Source organism: Monodelphis domestica, chromosome 5 (assembly GCF_027887165.1).
Source record: "Monodelphis domestica isolate mMonDom1 chromosome 5, mMonDom1.pri, whole genome shotgun sequence".
NCBI classification, from domain to species: domain Eukaryota; kingdom Metazoa; phylum Chordata; class Mammalia; order Didelphimorphia; family Didelphidae; genus Monodelphis; species Monodelphis domestica.
The window spans coordinates 199,268,750-199,284,262 of record NC_077231.1 but is presented as its reverse complement, the minus strand read 5'-3'; the positions used below and the strand labels follow the sequence as shown (position 1 = coordinate 199,284,262).

General features: G+C 38.0%; 1 protein-coding gene across 9 annotated transcripts in view; it reads left to right on the top strand.

The window, feature by feature from the left end:
• The first annotated feature begins 2,558 nt into the window (after positions 1-2,558).
• The window catches only part of ZNF800 (zinc finger protein 800), a 33,602-nt gene continuing 20,647 nt past the window's right edge, over positions 2,559-15,513 (top strand). For 2 of the 9 annotated variants that reach the window (XM_056799659.1, XM_007504254.3), the window contains exons 1-3: positions 2,559-3,207; positions 3,898-4,016; positions 9,513-9,608. In XM_056799659.1, coding sequence (XP_056655637.1) covers positions 3,956-4,016; positions 9,513-9,608 — 157 coding nt within the window. In that variant the 5' untranslated portion in view covers positions 2,559-3,207; positions 3,898-3,955. Of the gene's footprint in view, positions 3,208-3,247; positions 3,483-3,894; positions 4,017-9,512; positions 9,609-15,513 lie in introns of those variants that run through there. The other 7 variants (XM_056799658.1, XM_007504253.3, XM_007504252.3 and 4 more) reach the window with 6 other exon arrangements.

Sequence of the window (15,513 nt, the reverse complement as noted above, 5' to 3'; positions counted from 1 at the left end):
GACTTAGCAGGAATTCAGATGGGCAGTCCTTTGGAAAGCGTCTACAGTGATTGGTAGATGTAGGGACTTGGGGGAGGTGACATGGGAGAAAAACCCCTATATAAGAAAAAGCAGAATCTCTTGAGGGGATGGCTTTTGGAGAATTCCTTTTAGAGGATCTCTGATGAGGACCGCTTGGGAAGAATCTCTTGAGGCTCTGGAGAAGGGAAACTCTTGGAGGACAATCTCTAAGGAGGTCTCCCTGGAGCTCCTCTAAGGGGACTCTGTCCCTCTGGAGGCTCTGGAGAGAGGCCCTTTGGAGCAGTCTCTGGCTGGAAGGCTCTCTGGCGAAGTCAGCTGATATGGAACTGGCCTGGTGTTACTAGAATCCTTGTTTAGTCAGACCTTGTGGTGAGTGTTAAAAAACTGACTGATTTCTCTCTTAAGACTCAGGTCTAGGCCATATTGGCTTGAGGCCCTTCATACTTATTCCTTTCTTACTCTCTCTCTCTTTCTTTGATTACTCATTGTATTATTAATTAAAAATCTCTATAAAACCCAATTGACTTGGGTATTTGAATAATTGGGAATATTTCCCTGGCGACCACCTTATATTTGATTTAAAAACCAAGACACTGTAGTGAAACATATTTCTGCGGTCAAATTTACTCACCCTCTCATATCTATCACAATTTATATCTTCCACCATTTTAACTCACTACAGTTTAAGACCTCAACCATTTTAAATCTCACAACAGGTAAGACCTAGACTTATTAAAGTTCTTATCCTAATGAAATGGGGGGGGGGGGGGAACAAAACACAAAAACCATAATAGAAGAGAAAAATACAAAAGAAGATTTCAGATAAAACCCTATGACAAAAGTAAGATTAGAGATCACTTACACCTAGGGAGAAGTCAGGGAAGGTTTCTAAGGAAAGTCATTAACAGATTGAGATGTTGGTAGGATAGAGTAAAGGAGGAAAACTATTCCAGACAAGGTAGGGCTGCATGAAAGAATAAAAGCATGAAGATGGGAAGGGGCAGGACAAGAATGGAAAACAAAGTGGCCCAGTTTGAAACAGAATACATGAAAGGTAATACTATGAGATTAGCATGGTCAGTTAGGGTGGAGCCAGATTATAAAGTTTTGAATGTCAAAATCAGAAGTTCAGAATTATTTGATTGCCAATAGGAAATCATGGAAGGTTATCAGGTAGAGGAATTGGTTAGAAGATCAAACTTGGGCAACACTAAATTGGGTTGAAGACAATAGTGAAGATGAGACTTCATGAGGGTTCAAATTAATTTATCTGAAGTAGGAGTGGGAGGCCTAGATTCAAGAAACATTGCATATTAACTTATATAGCACTTTACATAATCATTGTTTGACTCTCACAACAACCCTGTCAGGTAGGGCTATTACCTTCATTTTATAGATGGAAAAAGCTGAGGCTGAAAGATTGGATGACAGTACAGGAATGGAATTTGAACTCAGATTTTACTCTAAGTTTAGTGCATTATCTTGCCCCTCAGCAGGAAACAGAGAACAAGGCAACTGACTAGATGTGAGGGCTGAAGGAAAGGGATGACAAAACTCAAAGATGACTTAACTTAAAAGTCTGGTTGACAGGGAGGATGGTGGTGCCTTTAATAAAAAGTGAGAAGGTAAGGGAAGTTTGGAGAGGACCCAAGTTTAGTTAATAAACATTTTGAGTTTTAAGTGTTGGCCTAACATCCAGATAGGATATATAGCAGTCAGCCAGAAATTCATATTTAACTGGAACTAAGGGTTGGAAGTAGATATGTTATCCACATAGAGGTGATGGAACTGGATAGAGTTAGAATCTTGATGGCATAAACTCCCTTAAAAGACATGAATTTGTGGGTTGGACTGTATTTTGTCTCTTTTTTGGTATCCCCAGAGCTCTAGTGTGACTGACAGTGTCCTGGCAGTCCAGGGAGATTTCAAACTGTAATGCTGTTAAAATTGGTACATATGTCTACAATTACTCTCCTCTTTTTCCTGAGAACCCTAAAGATATCTGGCTCCTGGGTCGGCTTTAAAGTGAAGCTAAAGTTTTTAAGTTGGCCAGATCTTCATCAGAAAAATTCATCAGAAGGCATTCGGAAATCATAGTTAATTCCAGCTCACATGCTTGTTAACGGGATCGTCCTGTCTCTTAAATCAGCCCCTTTCTGCATTTTCTTCTTTGGTTTGTAATACAGTCCGAGGGGCAAAGGGCCCCTAGATTCATTCATTTAACAAACTCGTATTCCGAGTCCTTTTTCATCAACCTATTTTTACTATGTATCTGGGGGTGGGGGAAGGAAGAAGAAACAGGTGGGTAGTCTGGACAGCAATAGTAGGGCGGCAGAGCCGGGAACACTCAAAAGCTGCATTACTCTTTCTCCTCTCCTGGCCAAGTCTAGACCAGGAGAGCTCGAGCTACTGCGGCAGTCGGACTAACGAGCTTGCCCAGCTGCGGCAGCTGCTGCTGCTGCTGTTGCGGCTCTTTCCCTCCCTCTCTCCAGTCCAGTCCAGTCCAGCTCACGCCCGCCCACCCGCTCGCCTGCAGCCCAACGCAACGTGGGTTCCACGCATGCGCCCTGCGCCGCGCTGCCCCGGGAGTGCCGGCCACCCTCCTGCTCCCTCCTCCGTACGCTTGTCACTTCCTGCCCTCTTCGCATCTCCGTCCGGGGTCAGCCGTCTGCCTCCCAGCTCCCTGTCGTCGGCTTCGGAGCCTTGGCTTTCCCCCCTCCCCCACATCCCCCCCGGGCTATCCGCACCGGGGCGGAGGAGGCAGCGGCTGCTGCTCGCGTCTTCAGGGAGAGAGAGAGCGCTCGAGGGACAGCGACTGGCTGACTCAATAAAGTTCCCTCAAACAACCCCCTCAAAAAAAGGAAAAAAAAAAGAGAAGGCCCAAAGGGAGAGGGGGAAAACCCCTATCACCAGCCCGGCCCCTCCCCTTTTCCAGAGAAGAGAGGCGAGCCCTGCAGGTGAAGGGGCGCCGGACTCCCGCCGCTGCTGTCGCCGGGGGGCTCCCCGGCTCCCGCCGACTCCAGGCCGGGCCTCCGGAGGGGCGGCGGTCGGGGCGGTTCCCCTGTCAACTGCCGGCGCCCGCGCCCCCGCCCGCTTGCCGGCCCCATTGCGCGGAGGGACGTCGAGAGCCGCCGCCGCTGCCTCTGCCGCCGCCGCCGTCGCGGTACCGGTCCGCTGAGAGACGGGGTAAGCTGCGTCGGCTGCTTCCGCGTCGGCGGCGGGGATTCTTTGGAAGCGCTGCGCTGCGCGGCGCGGCCCGAGCGGGCGGGCAGGCGGGAGGACGAGTGAGCGAGGCCCCGGCCCCCTCCCGCCTCCCGCCGCCCGCCGCCGGGGGTCGGCGGGGGGCTGTGCCAGGTGCCTGCCGCCTCCTCCCACGCTAGACTGACCCCGGGGCCGCCGGCCTTCCTGGCCGACTGGCTGGCCTGCCTGCCTGCCTTCCGCCTGGCAGCTCCGGGAGTTGAGTAAGTTGGAGCCAGTTGGTTCGGGTGTTTTAATTACTATTCTTATTTTTATCGTGACTTGTCCGTCGCCGATTCCCTCGGAGCCATGCGCCCGAAGTGGGGGTTGCGGAAAGAGGGGAGATACCTTCCAGTACGGGCTGAGGCTCCACGCCTGCTTCCCCAGCTCGGGCTTCCGTCCCTCCCTTCCTCTCGCTCTCCGGGCTGGGCAGGGAGGCCCCTTCTGCGCGGCCCTGTGGCGCCGGAGAGGGGAGGGGGCTCCTCATCTTTGTAAGGACGAATGGATGGAGCTTGTCTGAAGGGGACGGTGGGGGGAGCGGGAGGTGGAGGCACCGGGAAGTGGACCCGTCTGGAAAACGCAGCTGCAGCTCCCCGGGAGACTAAGGGTGAGTGACTGGGCTTGTGCCTTTTTCAGCAGAAGAGCCGCAATGTGGAGCTTCGAACTGTAGAAGGAAAGTAGGTCGCACCCACTGAAAATGCCTCTAAGGGACAAGTGCTGTCAGACTGACCACCATCATCATGGATGCTGTGAACCAGGTATAGGCCATCTTTTCTTCTCATCAGGCTTCTTTGACCCTTTGAGTGTACCGTCCCTGAGCTTCCTCTTTCCATCCAAGAAGTTGGCTCTCAATAGTTGTAATTTGCTGGGTGCAAAATAGCTATGGAGCTCTAAGACTTGTGCAGAAGCCAAAGGTTTCCCCTATTTAGTTTCTTAAAAAAATATACTCCAAGTGCCACATTAAATCATTTCCACAAGATCAGTCACTCAGTCCTTTTTCCTTTTCTTTCAAAGACAGCTAGAGTAATTCCCCATGCCCTTGTGAATGTTAAACTGAAAGGAAACGAAGAAATTGCATTCATACTTTTACAGATTGTTGCATGTAGGCTTCTTAAAAATCAAAAGAATGTGATGTTTATGTGAACGGAGAATATAATGGAGTCCTAGATTCCTGTGAATTTAGATTTTTTTAAAATGAAGCTATGAACTGACTAGGCTGATCCTAAATTCTGTTAAATACAGTTATTTTGTTGAAGAAATTGTCTTCTGCTACATAATTTACAAAATTCCATTTTTGTATACATTTAAGAGGATGCCTAATATTCTTAGTGTATGATCATCTGACAGAAGTTAGCTTTTTGATTTAACTTATGAACTGAGAGATTCAGAGCTTTTAACAACCTAGTGATGTCCTTTAGCTACATTTTCACTTTAAAAAGGTGATATCTAAATTGATTTGACAGATGTTTCTACTTACATTAGAACTATGATGTGGTTTGATTTATTTATAGACATATGAACAGCTTAAAATAGAATCACTGACTAAACATTTTTACTTTTTTCAAAATAAAGGCGTTTCAGATTCCTTCATTATGGATTGTTGTACATGAATGTGCAGAAATGTACATGCTTTTTTTTTTTGACTATAAATACTTTTCCCCTTAAAATTTATTAGGAAAAAATGTCACCAAATTCATTTGTTTAGTATTTTTAATTAAGTGTGCATAGTACTTTATATTGCCCTTGATGATGAGTTTATTAGACCACTTTAGATTTGTAGCATTTGGGGAGGTGGTGATATTTGAACTATTTAAATACACCAGGTTTTATTACAGTACTATTCACTTGAGTAGAATTTTTTTTTTGCTTAATGGAATAAATGGTGATGAGAAAAATTTTCCTCTTTTGGGAGTGCTTTAGCTTTAGCTCATGAGAATGAAAACTGGATTTCTTTTTTGCTTCTATCACTCAATTAATATTATTAGTCTTTTACCATAAAACAGCTGATTCCAGAATGGGGAACCAGTTTTCTCTATTCATTATTCAATAGCTTTATTCGTGTCTTCTAATGAAATCCATCTAGTGCCCTAAAACATCCAATTCAAGGTTCATTCATAATTGTGCATTGTTTGAATTAGAAGTCATAGAATCTTAGCATTGGAAGGTACTTCAGTTTACCTAGTTCAACTTGTACTAGAACATGAGTTTACATTCCAACATCATGACAAATGGTCATCCAGCCTTTGCCATAATACTTCCAAGTGGGGAAGAATCCACTTTCTCTCAAGGTAATTCATCCCTCTTTTGCATAGCACTGATCTTAAGGAAATTTTTTTCTTTTTCATCAAGTTTAAATTTATCTCAGTGTAACTTTTGAACATTGCTTCTAATTCTGTTCCATGGGTCCAAGAAGTACAAGTCTAATCCCTTTGCCAAATGACAGCCCTTTAAATAATTGAAAATACCTTTCATGACCCATCTAAGTCTTTTTTTCCCTCAAAACTGAACACTCCCATATCTTTACACCAGTTTTCCTATTGTGTGGTCTCAAAGTCCTTTGCCATACTCCTTAGCTTATCAATATTCTTTCTAAAATTTAGTACCTAGACCTGAACATAGTAGTCTAGTATGTGAGTCTGGTAGAACTAGTGTTGCCCTGGATGTTAATGCCACTTCAGATGAACTGCCATTGTGCTATATACCTTACCTTTCTTGTACCTATAAAGCTGATATTCTGAATCCTATTGTAATACTTTACATTTATTGCTTTTAAATTTTATTAGATTTGGTCCAGTGTCCTAGCTTGTTAAATTTGGTGTTCATATATTGTATTAGCTATTGCTAATTTTGTTTCAATAAAAAAATTTGAGAAACTATTCTTTTACCCAAGTCATTGATAAAAATGTTAAATACACAAGGCCTAGCACACACAGCTCCTGGAATTCTCAACTAGAGAGACTTGCTGCTAAGTTGATATCAACTTGTACTAGTCCACATCTCTCCATCTTAAGCATAAGAATAGCATGAGATTATAAAATCCAGATAAACAATCTACAGCATTCTTCTGATATATCATTTATTAACTGTCACAGAAAGTAAATATTGTTAGTCTGGCAGGACCTTTTCTTGGGTAAGCTTTTTTTGATTACTACTTCCTTTTCTTGTTGTTCACTCATCTTTTTAGTATTATAGGTTAGAATTTTGCTAGAACTACAAGTTAATGTCATTGGCCTTTAGTTTGTAGACTCCATTCTTCTACTGTGGGCTCTTGTCCTCCATAATCTTTCAGTATCTTATCCATCATACCTGCCAGTTCTTTTAGTAACATGGGGATGTAGTTCATTAGAAGAAATTACTATATGAAAAATAGCTGAATAGAGTTTCTCAATTTGAAAGTAGAAAGTATCAGCACATTTGAGTCATGTTAGGCCTCTATTCCAGTTCATGTTTGAAGACATTTCAAGTCATTTCTATAAATTGAAGCAGTTTTTAAAATTGAAAATATATTTTGCAAAATGACCATATTTGTGATAATTATAATGATTAAAGTTTTTCATGGTATTGAGGATTTTTTATGACAGTATATTAAAATTGCCTTTTAATATTTTAAAATGAACTAATATCTGTATTTTTGAAAATTCAAGAATCAGAAAAAATGCAAAAATAAAAATACTAAGAGAAAATTTCTGTGATATTTACCTTTTAGTGCTCATCAGGCTAGATATTGTTTCTGCTGCTTTGCTTTTCCTAAAATTCTGAACTTTTTTTAATATGAGGAAATTAGTTTAGTTAAGCAGAAAACTGGATACGTGTAGATTAATTGTGAACCATTGGCTATTATTTCAGAGATGGTGTTTTTTGTGAAAAAGATCTCAACAATTTCCCAGAGTTAAGAAGAATGTACTTTAGTGATAGTTTTCAAAAGAGGTCCTGATGGTTGAAACAATTCTAATTGAATTCTCCCAAGAGTTATTCTCCAGGGTGCCGTAGTTTAATTTATAGGCCATCAGTGAAGCCATAGATGAGAACTGTGTATACATAGGCTGTTTTGCCTAGGATGAAGATGGGAGTAAATATTTTAGAGTGAAAAGGATTATTTTAGTCTGCTTGAGATAGAGAAAATTTTATTATGACATGGAGGTGTCCCTGGATTCCTGGAGATTGAACCACCAGAGAGCCTTATTTGATAGGTCTTACTAAGCTCAAAATGCTTTTTTATTACAGGCATAGCATTTGAGTGTCATTCCAAGTTCAGAGGTCATTAGCTGGTTGACTACCATATGACTTGTTGGCCACAACTCATGAAATAAACTGTCTTGTGTGCAAAGGGGTTGCTATCTTCATTAGTGGATAGTATCCATATAAATTAAATCATACTTCTTTTGAAGTATTTCAGAAAGTATGATTGTATTTTGAAAACACAAGGATCTTAGGAGTCCTTGATAGGGATAGGAAAGAATTTCAGTTGAAATTTATTCTATTTTGCTTGTATACCTTGGTAGGTTGTACCTCAGGGCAATGAATTAAGATATTTTATTTTGATAATGGGATTTTTCATGGAAAAAAGAGACTGACTTTGAATTAGATGAACAGATGATTTGAGTATATCTGTTGCTTGTCATGGAAGGGATACAAAGTTTCTGAGAGAGGAGATAGATAAGTAGTACCAAGAAAGTAACTTTTCCAGCTTTGGATGTAACAGTAAATATTCACATATCTGAGTATGTTTTCAGGTGAAGAAGATATTCCATAGACTGTTCTCCATGAATCGTGTCCATATATAGCAGAACAGATCCTAGAATCTTTGACCAATTTTAACTTAGTGTGAGAGTGTGTATATGCCAAGTTGCCTCAGAAAGGCAAAGGAAAATTCCTGAGATGAGAAGCAATTCAGAATTGGGATAGTGAGAGTATCTTTCTGGATTTGAATTTTTTGCTGTCCTGTGGGGTAGAATTTATTATTAAAGAATTACCAAAGATTTTAGGAATATATTTCCTAAATGGAGTTGTGTATAACTGAGATAGCCCTTCCTGTATCTTCTGTTCTTTGCTAGAATTGTTCTTATAGCCTTATATTTTTTTCTAGAACTGTTTCCAACTACAGATAATCTCTTGAAACATGCCTAGTTCTTTAGAATTATGTGGATTTCTTTCAATGAGTATAATATCAACTGCCTCTTATGAATAGGGCAAAAAGGTAAATCATCAATCTTTGAAAAAATTGTCATTTTTAGATTTGTTTAATATATTTGACCTTTACTCTCCCTTCCTAAAATATGCAAAAGATTTTCTGATCTTTGCTACTATGAAAATAATTACTCATCTCTTATAGTAGCAAAGATGAGTTAATGTCAAGAATTTGAAGAACTTTATTATTAATTCATTTTTATTTTATTTTATAAATGTTTGTTAAATCTGGGACATTTTTACTTCATTAAGAGAATTGAATTGATTTTAGGTTCCTGTGTCTGGCTTATTTTTCCTTGGATTACTGAGGAGCCTATTTGTTCATGTTTATTTCAGAACATGTGGTTCATCAGGCATTCAAAAAATGGAATCAGCTCTCTTAATCATGAAGCTTAAAGCTTTGTAAGCTTAGGTTCTCTGAAAGTGGGAGCACTTCCTCAGTGAAGCAGCTCTGTAAACTGATTGGTAATACCTTGTTGTGGCAGTTGCAGGTTGGTGCATGATGGGAAATAAAAATGAGATTGATGCTCATGAGTTTTTGTCAACTACAGTTCATTTCCCTCTATTTGCTTAGGTAAGTGGTTTTAGAATAGCCTCAAATGCAAGCAACATCTTTATGTCTGGTGCTTTAGAATTGTGGTTCACATAGGTGTCAACTGAGAGCTATACCTGATAGATAATTCTGAAAGCTGATGATTTCAAGGCTCATGAGGTGTGGTGTGATTATGAATTTAATTTGATTTCAAGATAATTACTAACATTAATTTTCTTTCAAGAGAAATGTAGAGAATACTTGTTAAGAATTGCCTGACTCAAAAGTAAGGGTTTTTTTTTTTTAAACTTAATTCCTACTTTAAGTATCATTTCCATTAAGAAGGCTTAGTTATGCAAAGTTTTTTTTTTTGTAAAAAGCATAGTGTAAATAATAAGCATTATGATAATTCATATTGTAATTACGTACATTACATTTGTTTAGAACCTAACAAATTATTATGTTTCAGTAGTAATATATGAATGATATTAATTTCTTTATGGGGATGGGGTGGGCATTGATATCTTTTATACAGTGTATATTCTGGAACCCGGAGATCCTCCTTTGTTACAGCAGCCATTGCAGACTTCCAAATCTGGCATTCAACAAATTATTGAATGCTTTCGATCAGGTATGAGTGTTTGCTTTGTTTCAAGATGTTTCTTTACTTTCATATAGGAGGAACCTGAAAAAATCTAGCAAAATGTAGAAGCAGATCATTACTGTTTCTTAAAAGTCAAAATTTATGTTTTTCTTTATAGGATATCTTTTCATTTTCGTAGATGCTTTTGAAAGTTGATAAAATTTAAGGTGACTTGTTTTAGAAGTTGAGCTTTTCTTCAGTTCTTATATTTAGAACAGTGCAATAGAATATTTAACAATTGAAGATAATTGCTTGGTATTTTGCATGGTACATTCTAGCTTTTCAATGTAGGTGATATGCTTTTGACAAATATGAATGTATATGCCTGAAAACTAGATTGACAGTTAATATTCATTGGGAGTAAATGAAAAATCTTGTCATTATTGAAAAGAATTTTCACTCTTAGGGAACCTCTATTTTAATAAATTTCTAAAGTTTCAAAGAAAAAGGCATCTTATGGGAAACTATTCATTTTGCATTGGTGATGCTCTTTGTGCTGCTTATTTATAAATTTTATTTCTTAGTATCTTTATCTTGAGTCTCTAGATCATTCAGCAAATATTTATTCAGCAACTACTATGGCATTGAAGACATAATGATGAAAATAAAACAGTTGATATGTGCTTTCACAGGAAGATTAGCAGTTCTTATGCCTTAACATTTAGGGGTCAAATATAGTGAAATATTTAGTCATTATTAAGGTTCTAACACCTACCATATGTTATAATCTATGTTACATTCTCCATCTTTCAGGGATTATACTTTATGTTAATAATATGTAGGTCAAACCTGGTTAAACACATAATGTTAAAATGAAAATCTCTAAGTAGTAAGTCTTTGAACACTGATCCAGAATAATAGCCAAGAAATGTATAATACAAGGCATCCAAGTTTCATAATAGAATTTTCTTTCAGCTACCTGAAATTGAAGCATACAATCTATTTAACCTGTTTGTTGTGCCATGAAAATAAGTCAAGGGATAATGAAATTTCTTCACCTATAATTTTCTTAACCATTGTCTTCATCAATAATTTTCTTAACCATTTTTCTCAGTTCTAAATGAGCAAGTAAGGTCATTTTGTACTAATTGTATTCTTTTTATTAGTTTAAATAGTTTAGATTTTTTAAGTTGTCATATTTGACATTCTGTTATACATAATTTTACTAAGAACTGTTACTAAAGTTGCATTTTTTTCTATCTTGAAATAGTAATTTCAACATGAGAAAATTGCTTTCTTTGTATAAGCTATATGTATGTACTCTCTCTATATTTATAGATACACCCATCTTTTATGTATTGGATCATCTTGTGACTAAGAAAGATGACAAACTACAGAACAGATAATCTATACAAGTCCTCTTACCTTTGGAATTTGAATTGAATTCCTCCCCCACCCACCCCCAAAGGTTTAGTCTACTGACTTACTATTATCATTACCATTGATTTTGTTTGTATGTTTAGGCCTGTATTAAAAATACTGAGTATTGTAATTTGCATTCCCTTAACACATTTCAGTTGACATTATGTGACTTAGAATTCGGTTGCGTGGTACAAAGTTCCTCCAGACTCAATCAGTTAATTTATAGATTAATTCACAAACAAGAATAATTGCTTTCATTTATGTTTTAATGTTTGTACAATTCTTTTTTTCCACCATTACTCTGTGAGACAGGTAGTGCCAGAATTATTGTTATCCCATTTTATAAATGGGCAAACTGACACTGTGAGCAGTTACATGATTTGCTCAGGTCCCACTGTTTGTCTGAGGTGATTTCAGATGCAGACCTTTCAACTCCAAGTTAATACTTTTGTACTATGTCTTAAAGGTAATTGGGAACTGAAAGACTGAGAAAGTATTTTTTGTTTTTAAACTCTTACCTTCTAGCTTAGAATCAGCACTGTGTATTGATTGAGAATTTATTTAAACTTTCTTTTGGTTATTTAAGTAACTGGATAGGCTTTGGGGGTTTGTCCTTTAACTGCAGTTTAAAATTTGTATTTCTTTTAAGGTAAACATTTTTTTGTCAACATATCTGTGAAGTAGAGAAATTTAAAATTGGTTCTCTACATGTCATGATTTTGAGACTTTATGCTTCCTGATTTTTTTAATGTTTTTATGTAGTTATGTATCTATGTTTATATGAGAGCATGGGAGAACAGATACAGGTTAAGTTTATGGATATTCCCAAGAGCATAGGAAGAAATTTTGGGGTTCAAAGTGAAAATTATCGAACATCACTTTTGATTTCTATATCTTCTGGTAGCATAATCTCTATTTTTAATACTTTTCCTAGAGGCCACCATTCCTTTTTTTTTTTTTGGCCATGGAGGACTTTGTTATTTCTGTTAATTTGTCTTGGTTCTTCTTTACCCTACCCTTTGCATTAGTATCTTAATTTTTTTTAGTGGAGTCCTCTTTTCATCTCCTTTTCTACATCCCTTACCAAACCCAATTTATGCTTCAGGTACCTTTCTCTTACTGTTCTATGTCCTCTACATTTTGACTATCCAAACATATTCCAAATGGATGCCCTAGTGGTGTCATGTTCTTTGAACAGAGTGGAAAATAACTATTTGTTCTAGACTTTAACCTTTTTTTTTATTTTGTGCCATGGAATCCTTTGGTAATATGGTGAAATTTATGTATCCTTTCCAGAGTAATGTTTTTAAATGGTTAAAATAAAATGCCTAGTATTACAAAGGAAACCAATTATATTGAAACACATTTGTCAAAACATTAAAAAAGAATTTCCCAGGTTAGCAGTCTTTGTCAAATCTGGCCACACACATTTTGTAGCCCTGTGGTTCTGGGCAAGTCACTTAAACCAATTGTCTAGCCTTTACCATTCGGCTGTATTGGAACTGATACTTAGTATCTATTCTAAGACAGAAGGTCAGAGTTTTAATTTAAGAAGGAAGAGGAGGAAGTGAGAAGGAGAAAGAGAAGAAGGAAAAAAAAGAAAGAATCCTTGTGCTAGCTAGGGCCAAGAATCCCTTGTCTTTCCAAACCATTTGTACTCCCTTTTTTCCTTTTTTCTTTCTTTTTTAAAAAATATTCAATCTACTGCAGTAGCTGTATATCAGGACTTTCAACTTGGATATCATTTGTGCTAGCTGGCCTAGGAATATGCTAGCATTTTTATTACTTATTGTTTGAGATAGAGTTGACTTAATTTCCAAATTTCCTGATCTCTTGAAATTTGTTTTTGTTATTTTAACTTTTTTGCCTGGTTTTGACTGACCTATAGTTTTAACTTTGTTTTTGGTTTCTAATTTGCTTTCTACTTTGCCCTTGCTTTTGATCTATCACTCTTTCTTGACCTCCCTTATTTAGCTACTTTCAAACTTCTTATTGCTTGACTGATTTTTGACTCACTGTTCTGTCTTGAGTATTGACTCCTGACTATTGATGCCTAGTCCACTATTTCATTTGGCTCTCTGTCTCCTATATATTTTTTGAGTCAGAGACATTCCTTTCACTTGTTCTTATACTTTATTTCCAGCCCTTCCTGGGCTTTCTTGGTCTGTTTTTTCAAATCTGCATTTGTGAAATTCCATATCCCTAGCATGACCCCATGTCTATTCCCAGAGCTACCTTTAAAAAATTATTTTTTATTATAAACTTAACATTGAACATCAACAATACCAGTGAAATAGTTTAAAGGGAGAAGAGAAGAAAGTCTAGAACAGAACTCTGTGGGACAACCACAGTTAAGAGGATGTGACCTAAAGGAGAATCCAGCAGAAAAGACAGAGTAGTCAGATAGGAGGAGAATTAGAGAGAAGGGTGTCCTGAAAACCTAGAAAGGAGAGAGTATCAAGGAAGAATAATCAACATGTCAAAGAGAGGTCAAGGGGAATAAGGATTGAGAAAAGGCCATTAGATATGGCAACTAAGAGATCCTTAGTGATTTTGGAGAGAGTAGTTTCAGTGAAGAGAAAAGATCAGAAGTTAGATTGTATGGGGTTGAGAGAATGAGAACAGAGAAACTGGTCAACAGCCTATTCAGGGAGTTTAATGTGCAAAAGAGATATAGAACAATAGTAGAGCTAAGAGGATCAAGTAACTTTTTTTCAGGATAGGGAAGATGAGTATGTTTGTAGGCAGTAGGAAGTGAGTCTGTAAATGGAAGAGATTGAAAATAAATGAAAGAGTAGGGATGATATAGGGTTAGAGAAGACAGGATAGAACAGGATCATTTGAACAAGTAGGTGATAAATCATGCTAATGATTCTCAATTCTACCTATTCTTGCCCTAACCTTTCTGCTGATCTCCAGTCTTAAATCTCCAACTGCCTTTCAAACATCCCAAACATTTTAAACTTAGCATGTTTCCAAAATGGAACTCATTATCTTAACCCAAACCCTCCCTGCTCCTATCTTCCCCATAACTGCAGAGGGTAACATTGTCCTTCCTGCCAGTGCCTCAGGTTTACAACCTTAGGAGTCATCCTGAATTCCTCACTATCTAACTTCCTAACTCTTCCCTCCCCCCCTTCAGTCTGTTGCCAAGGCTATGGATTTCTCCTTTGCTATACTCTCTAATATGCCCCTTTCTCTCCTATCACTTCTTCCAACCCTGGTGCAGGCCTATCCTAAAGCCTGGATTATTACAATAATAATAATTAGGTGGGTCTGCCTGCCTCAAGTGTCTTCCCAATCCAGTTCATTCTCAATTCAGCCACTAAAGTGATTTTCCTATAGCATAGGTCTGATCAGGGTATCCCTAGTGGCTTCCTGTTATATCTAGGAACAAATGCAAAATGCTCTGTTTGGCATTCAAAGCCAGGTCCTTCCTACCTTTCTAGTCTTCTTATACTTTACTCTCTGCCACAACTTCAGTTTGTGACCTTGGCCTTATGGCTGTTATACAAACAAGTCATTCCATCTCTTGGCTCCAGGCAATTTCTTTGCCTCTTCCTCATATCTAGAGTGCTGTGCTTCCTCTGCTTCAACTACTGACATCTCTGGCTTTCTTTCAAGTTTCAACTAAAATTCTCACTTTGTACAGAAAGCCATCTATAACTTATCTAAATCCAGTGCCTTCCCTCATTAATAATTTTTTATTTATCTTGTTTATCTCTTGTTTTGGTTTGCATGTTTTCCCCCACATTAGATTGTCTCTTTTTAATATCCTCGGTTCTTAGCACAGTGCCTGATACCTAGTAGGACCCTAATAAATATTTAATGATTTATTGGTTTAAATCCAGGTACTCTGACATAAAATCTTCTTTATGTACCACATTGTACTTTTTTTGAAAAGTAGATTCAGCTGCCGTCCTTGTCAGTCCAAGGCCTTTTACAGTCTGATTTTAATTAACTTTTTCATCCTCATCTCATCTTCATACAGTTTAGCAAAATAGAACTGCTTTTACTCTCCAGGCCATTCTTCCTTCCCTCATTATTGGCTTACCTTCTACAATTTCCTTGTTTTGCTTATCTTGCCCACTATGCTTGTAATGAATTGACTCCTTAGCTTTTTGAAATTTTTTCATTCACAGCCCCAGTTAAGGTGCCACCTCCTCCATGATACCTTCATTAGCTCCCCTATTCCTCCCCTAAGTGAAAATGATCTTTTTTTTCTTAAACTTCTCCTAGCACTTTGCATATCAGTTAGTTGACCAATTTACATTCATTAAACACCTCCTATGCCAAATACTATGTTAGATGCTAGGGATTTCATGAAAAAAAATTAAATGGGCCCTGCCCACAAAGAGGTTACTGGGATAGATAATATGTATATAAGTATGTTTGGAATAGATACAAAATAAACTTTTAAGAAGTTAATTTAGGGAAGAATAGTACTAGTTTTTTTTTGAGGGGGAAGGGATCAACAGAGGATTCATGTAGGTGATATTTGATCTGAGACTAGAAGGAATGGGGATACTCA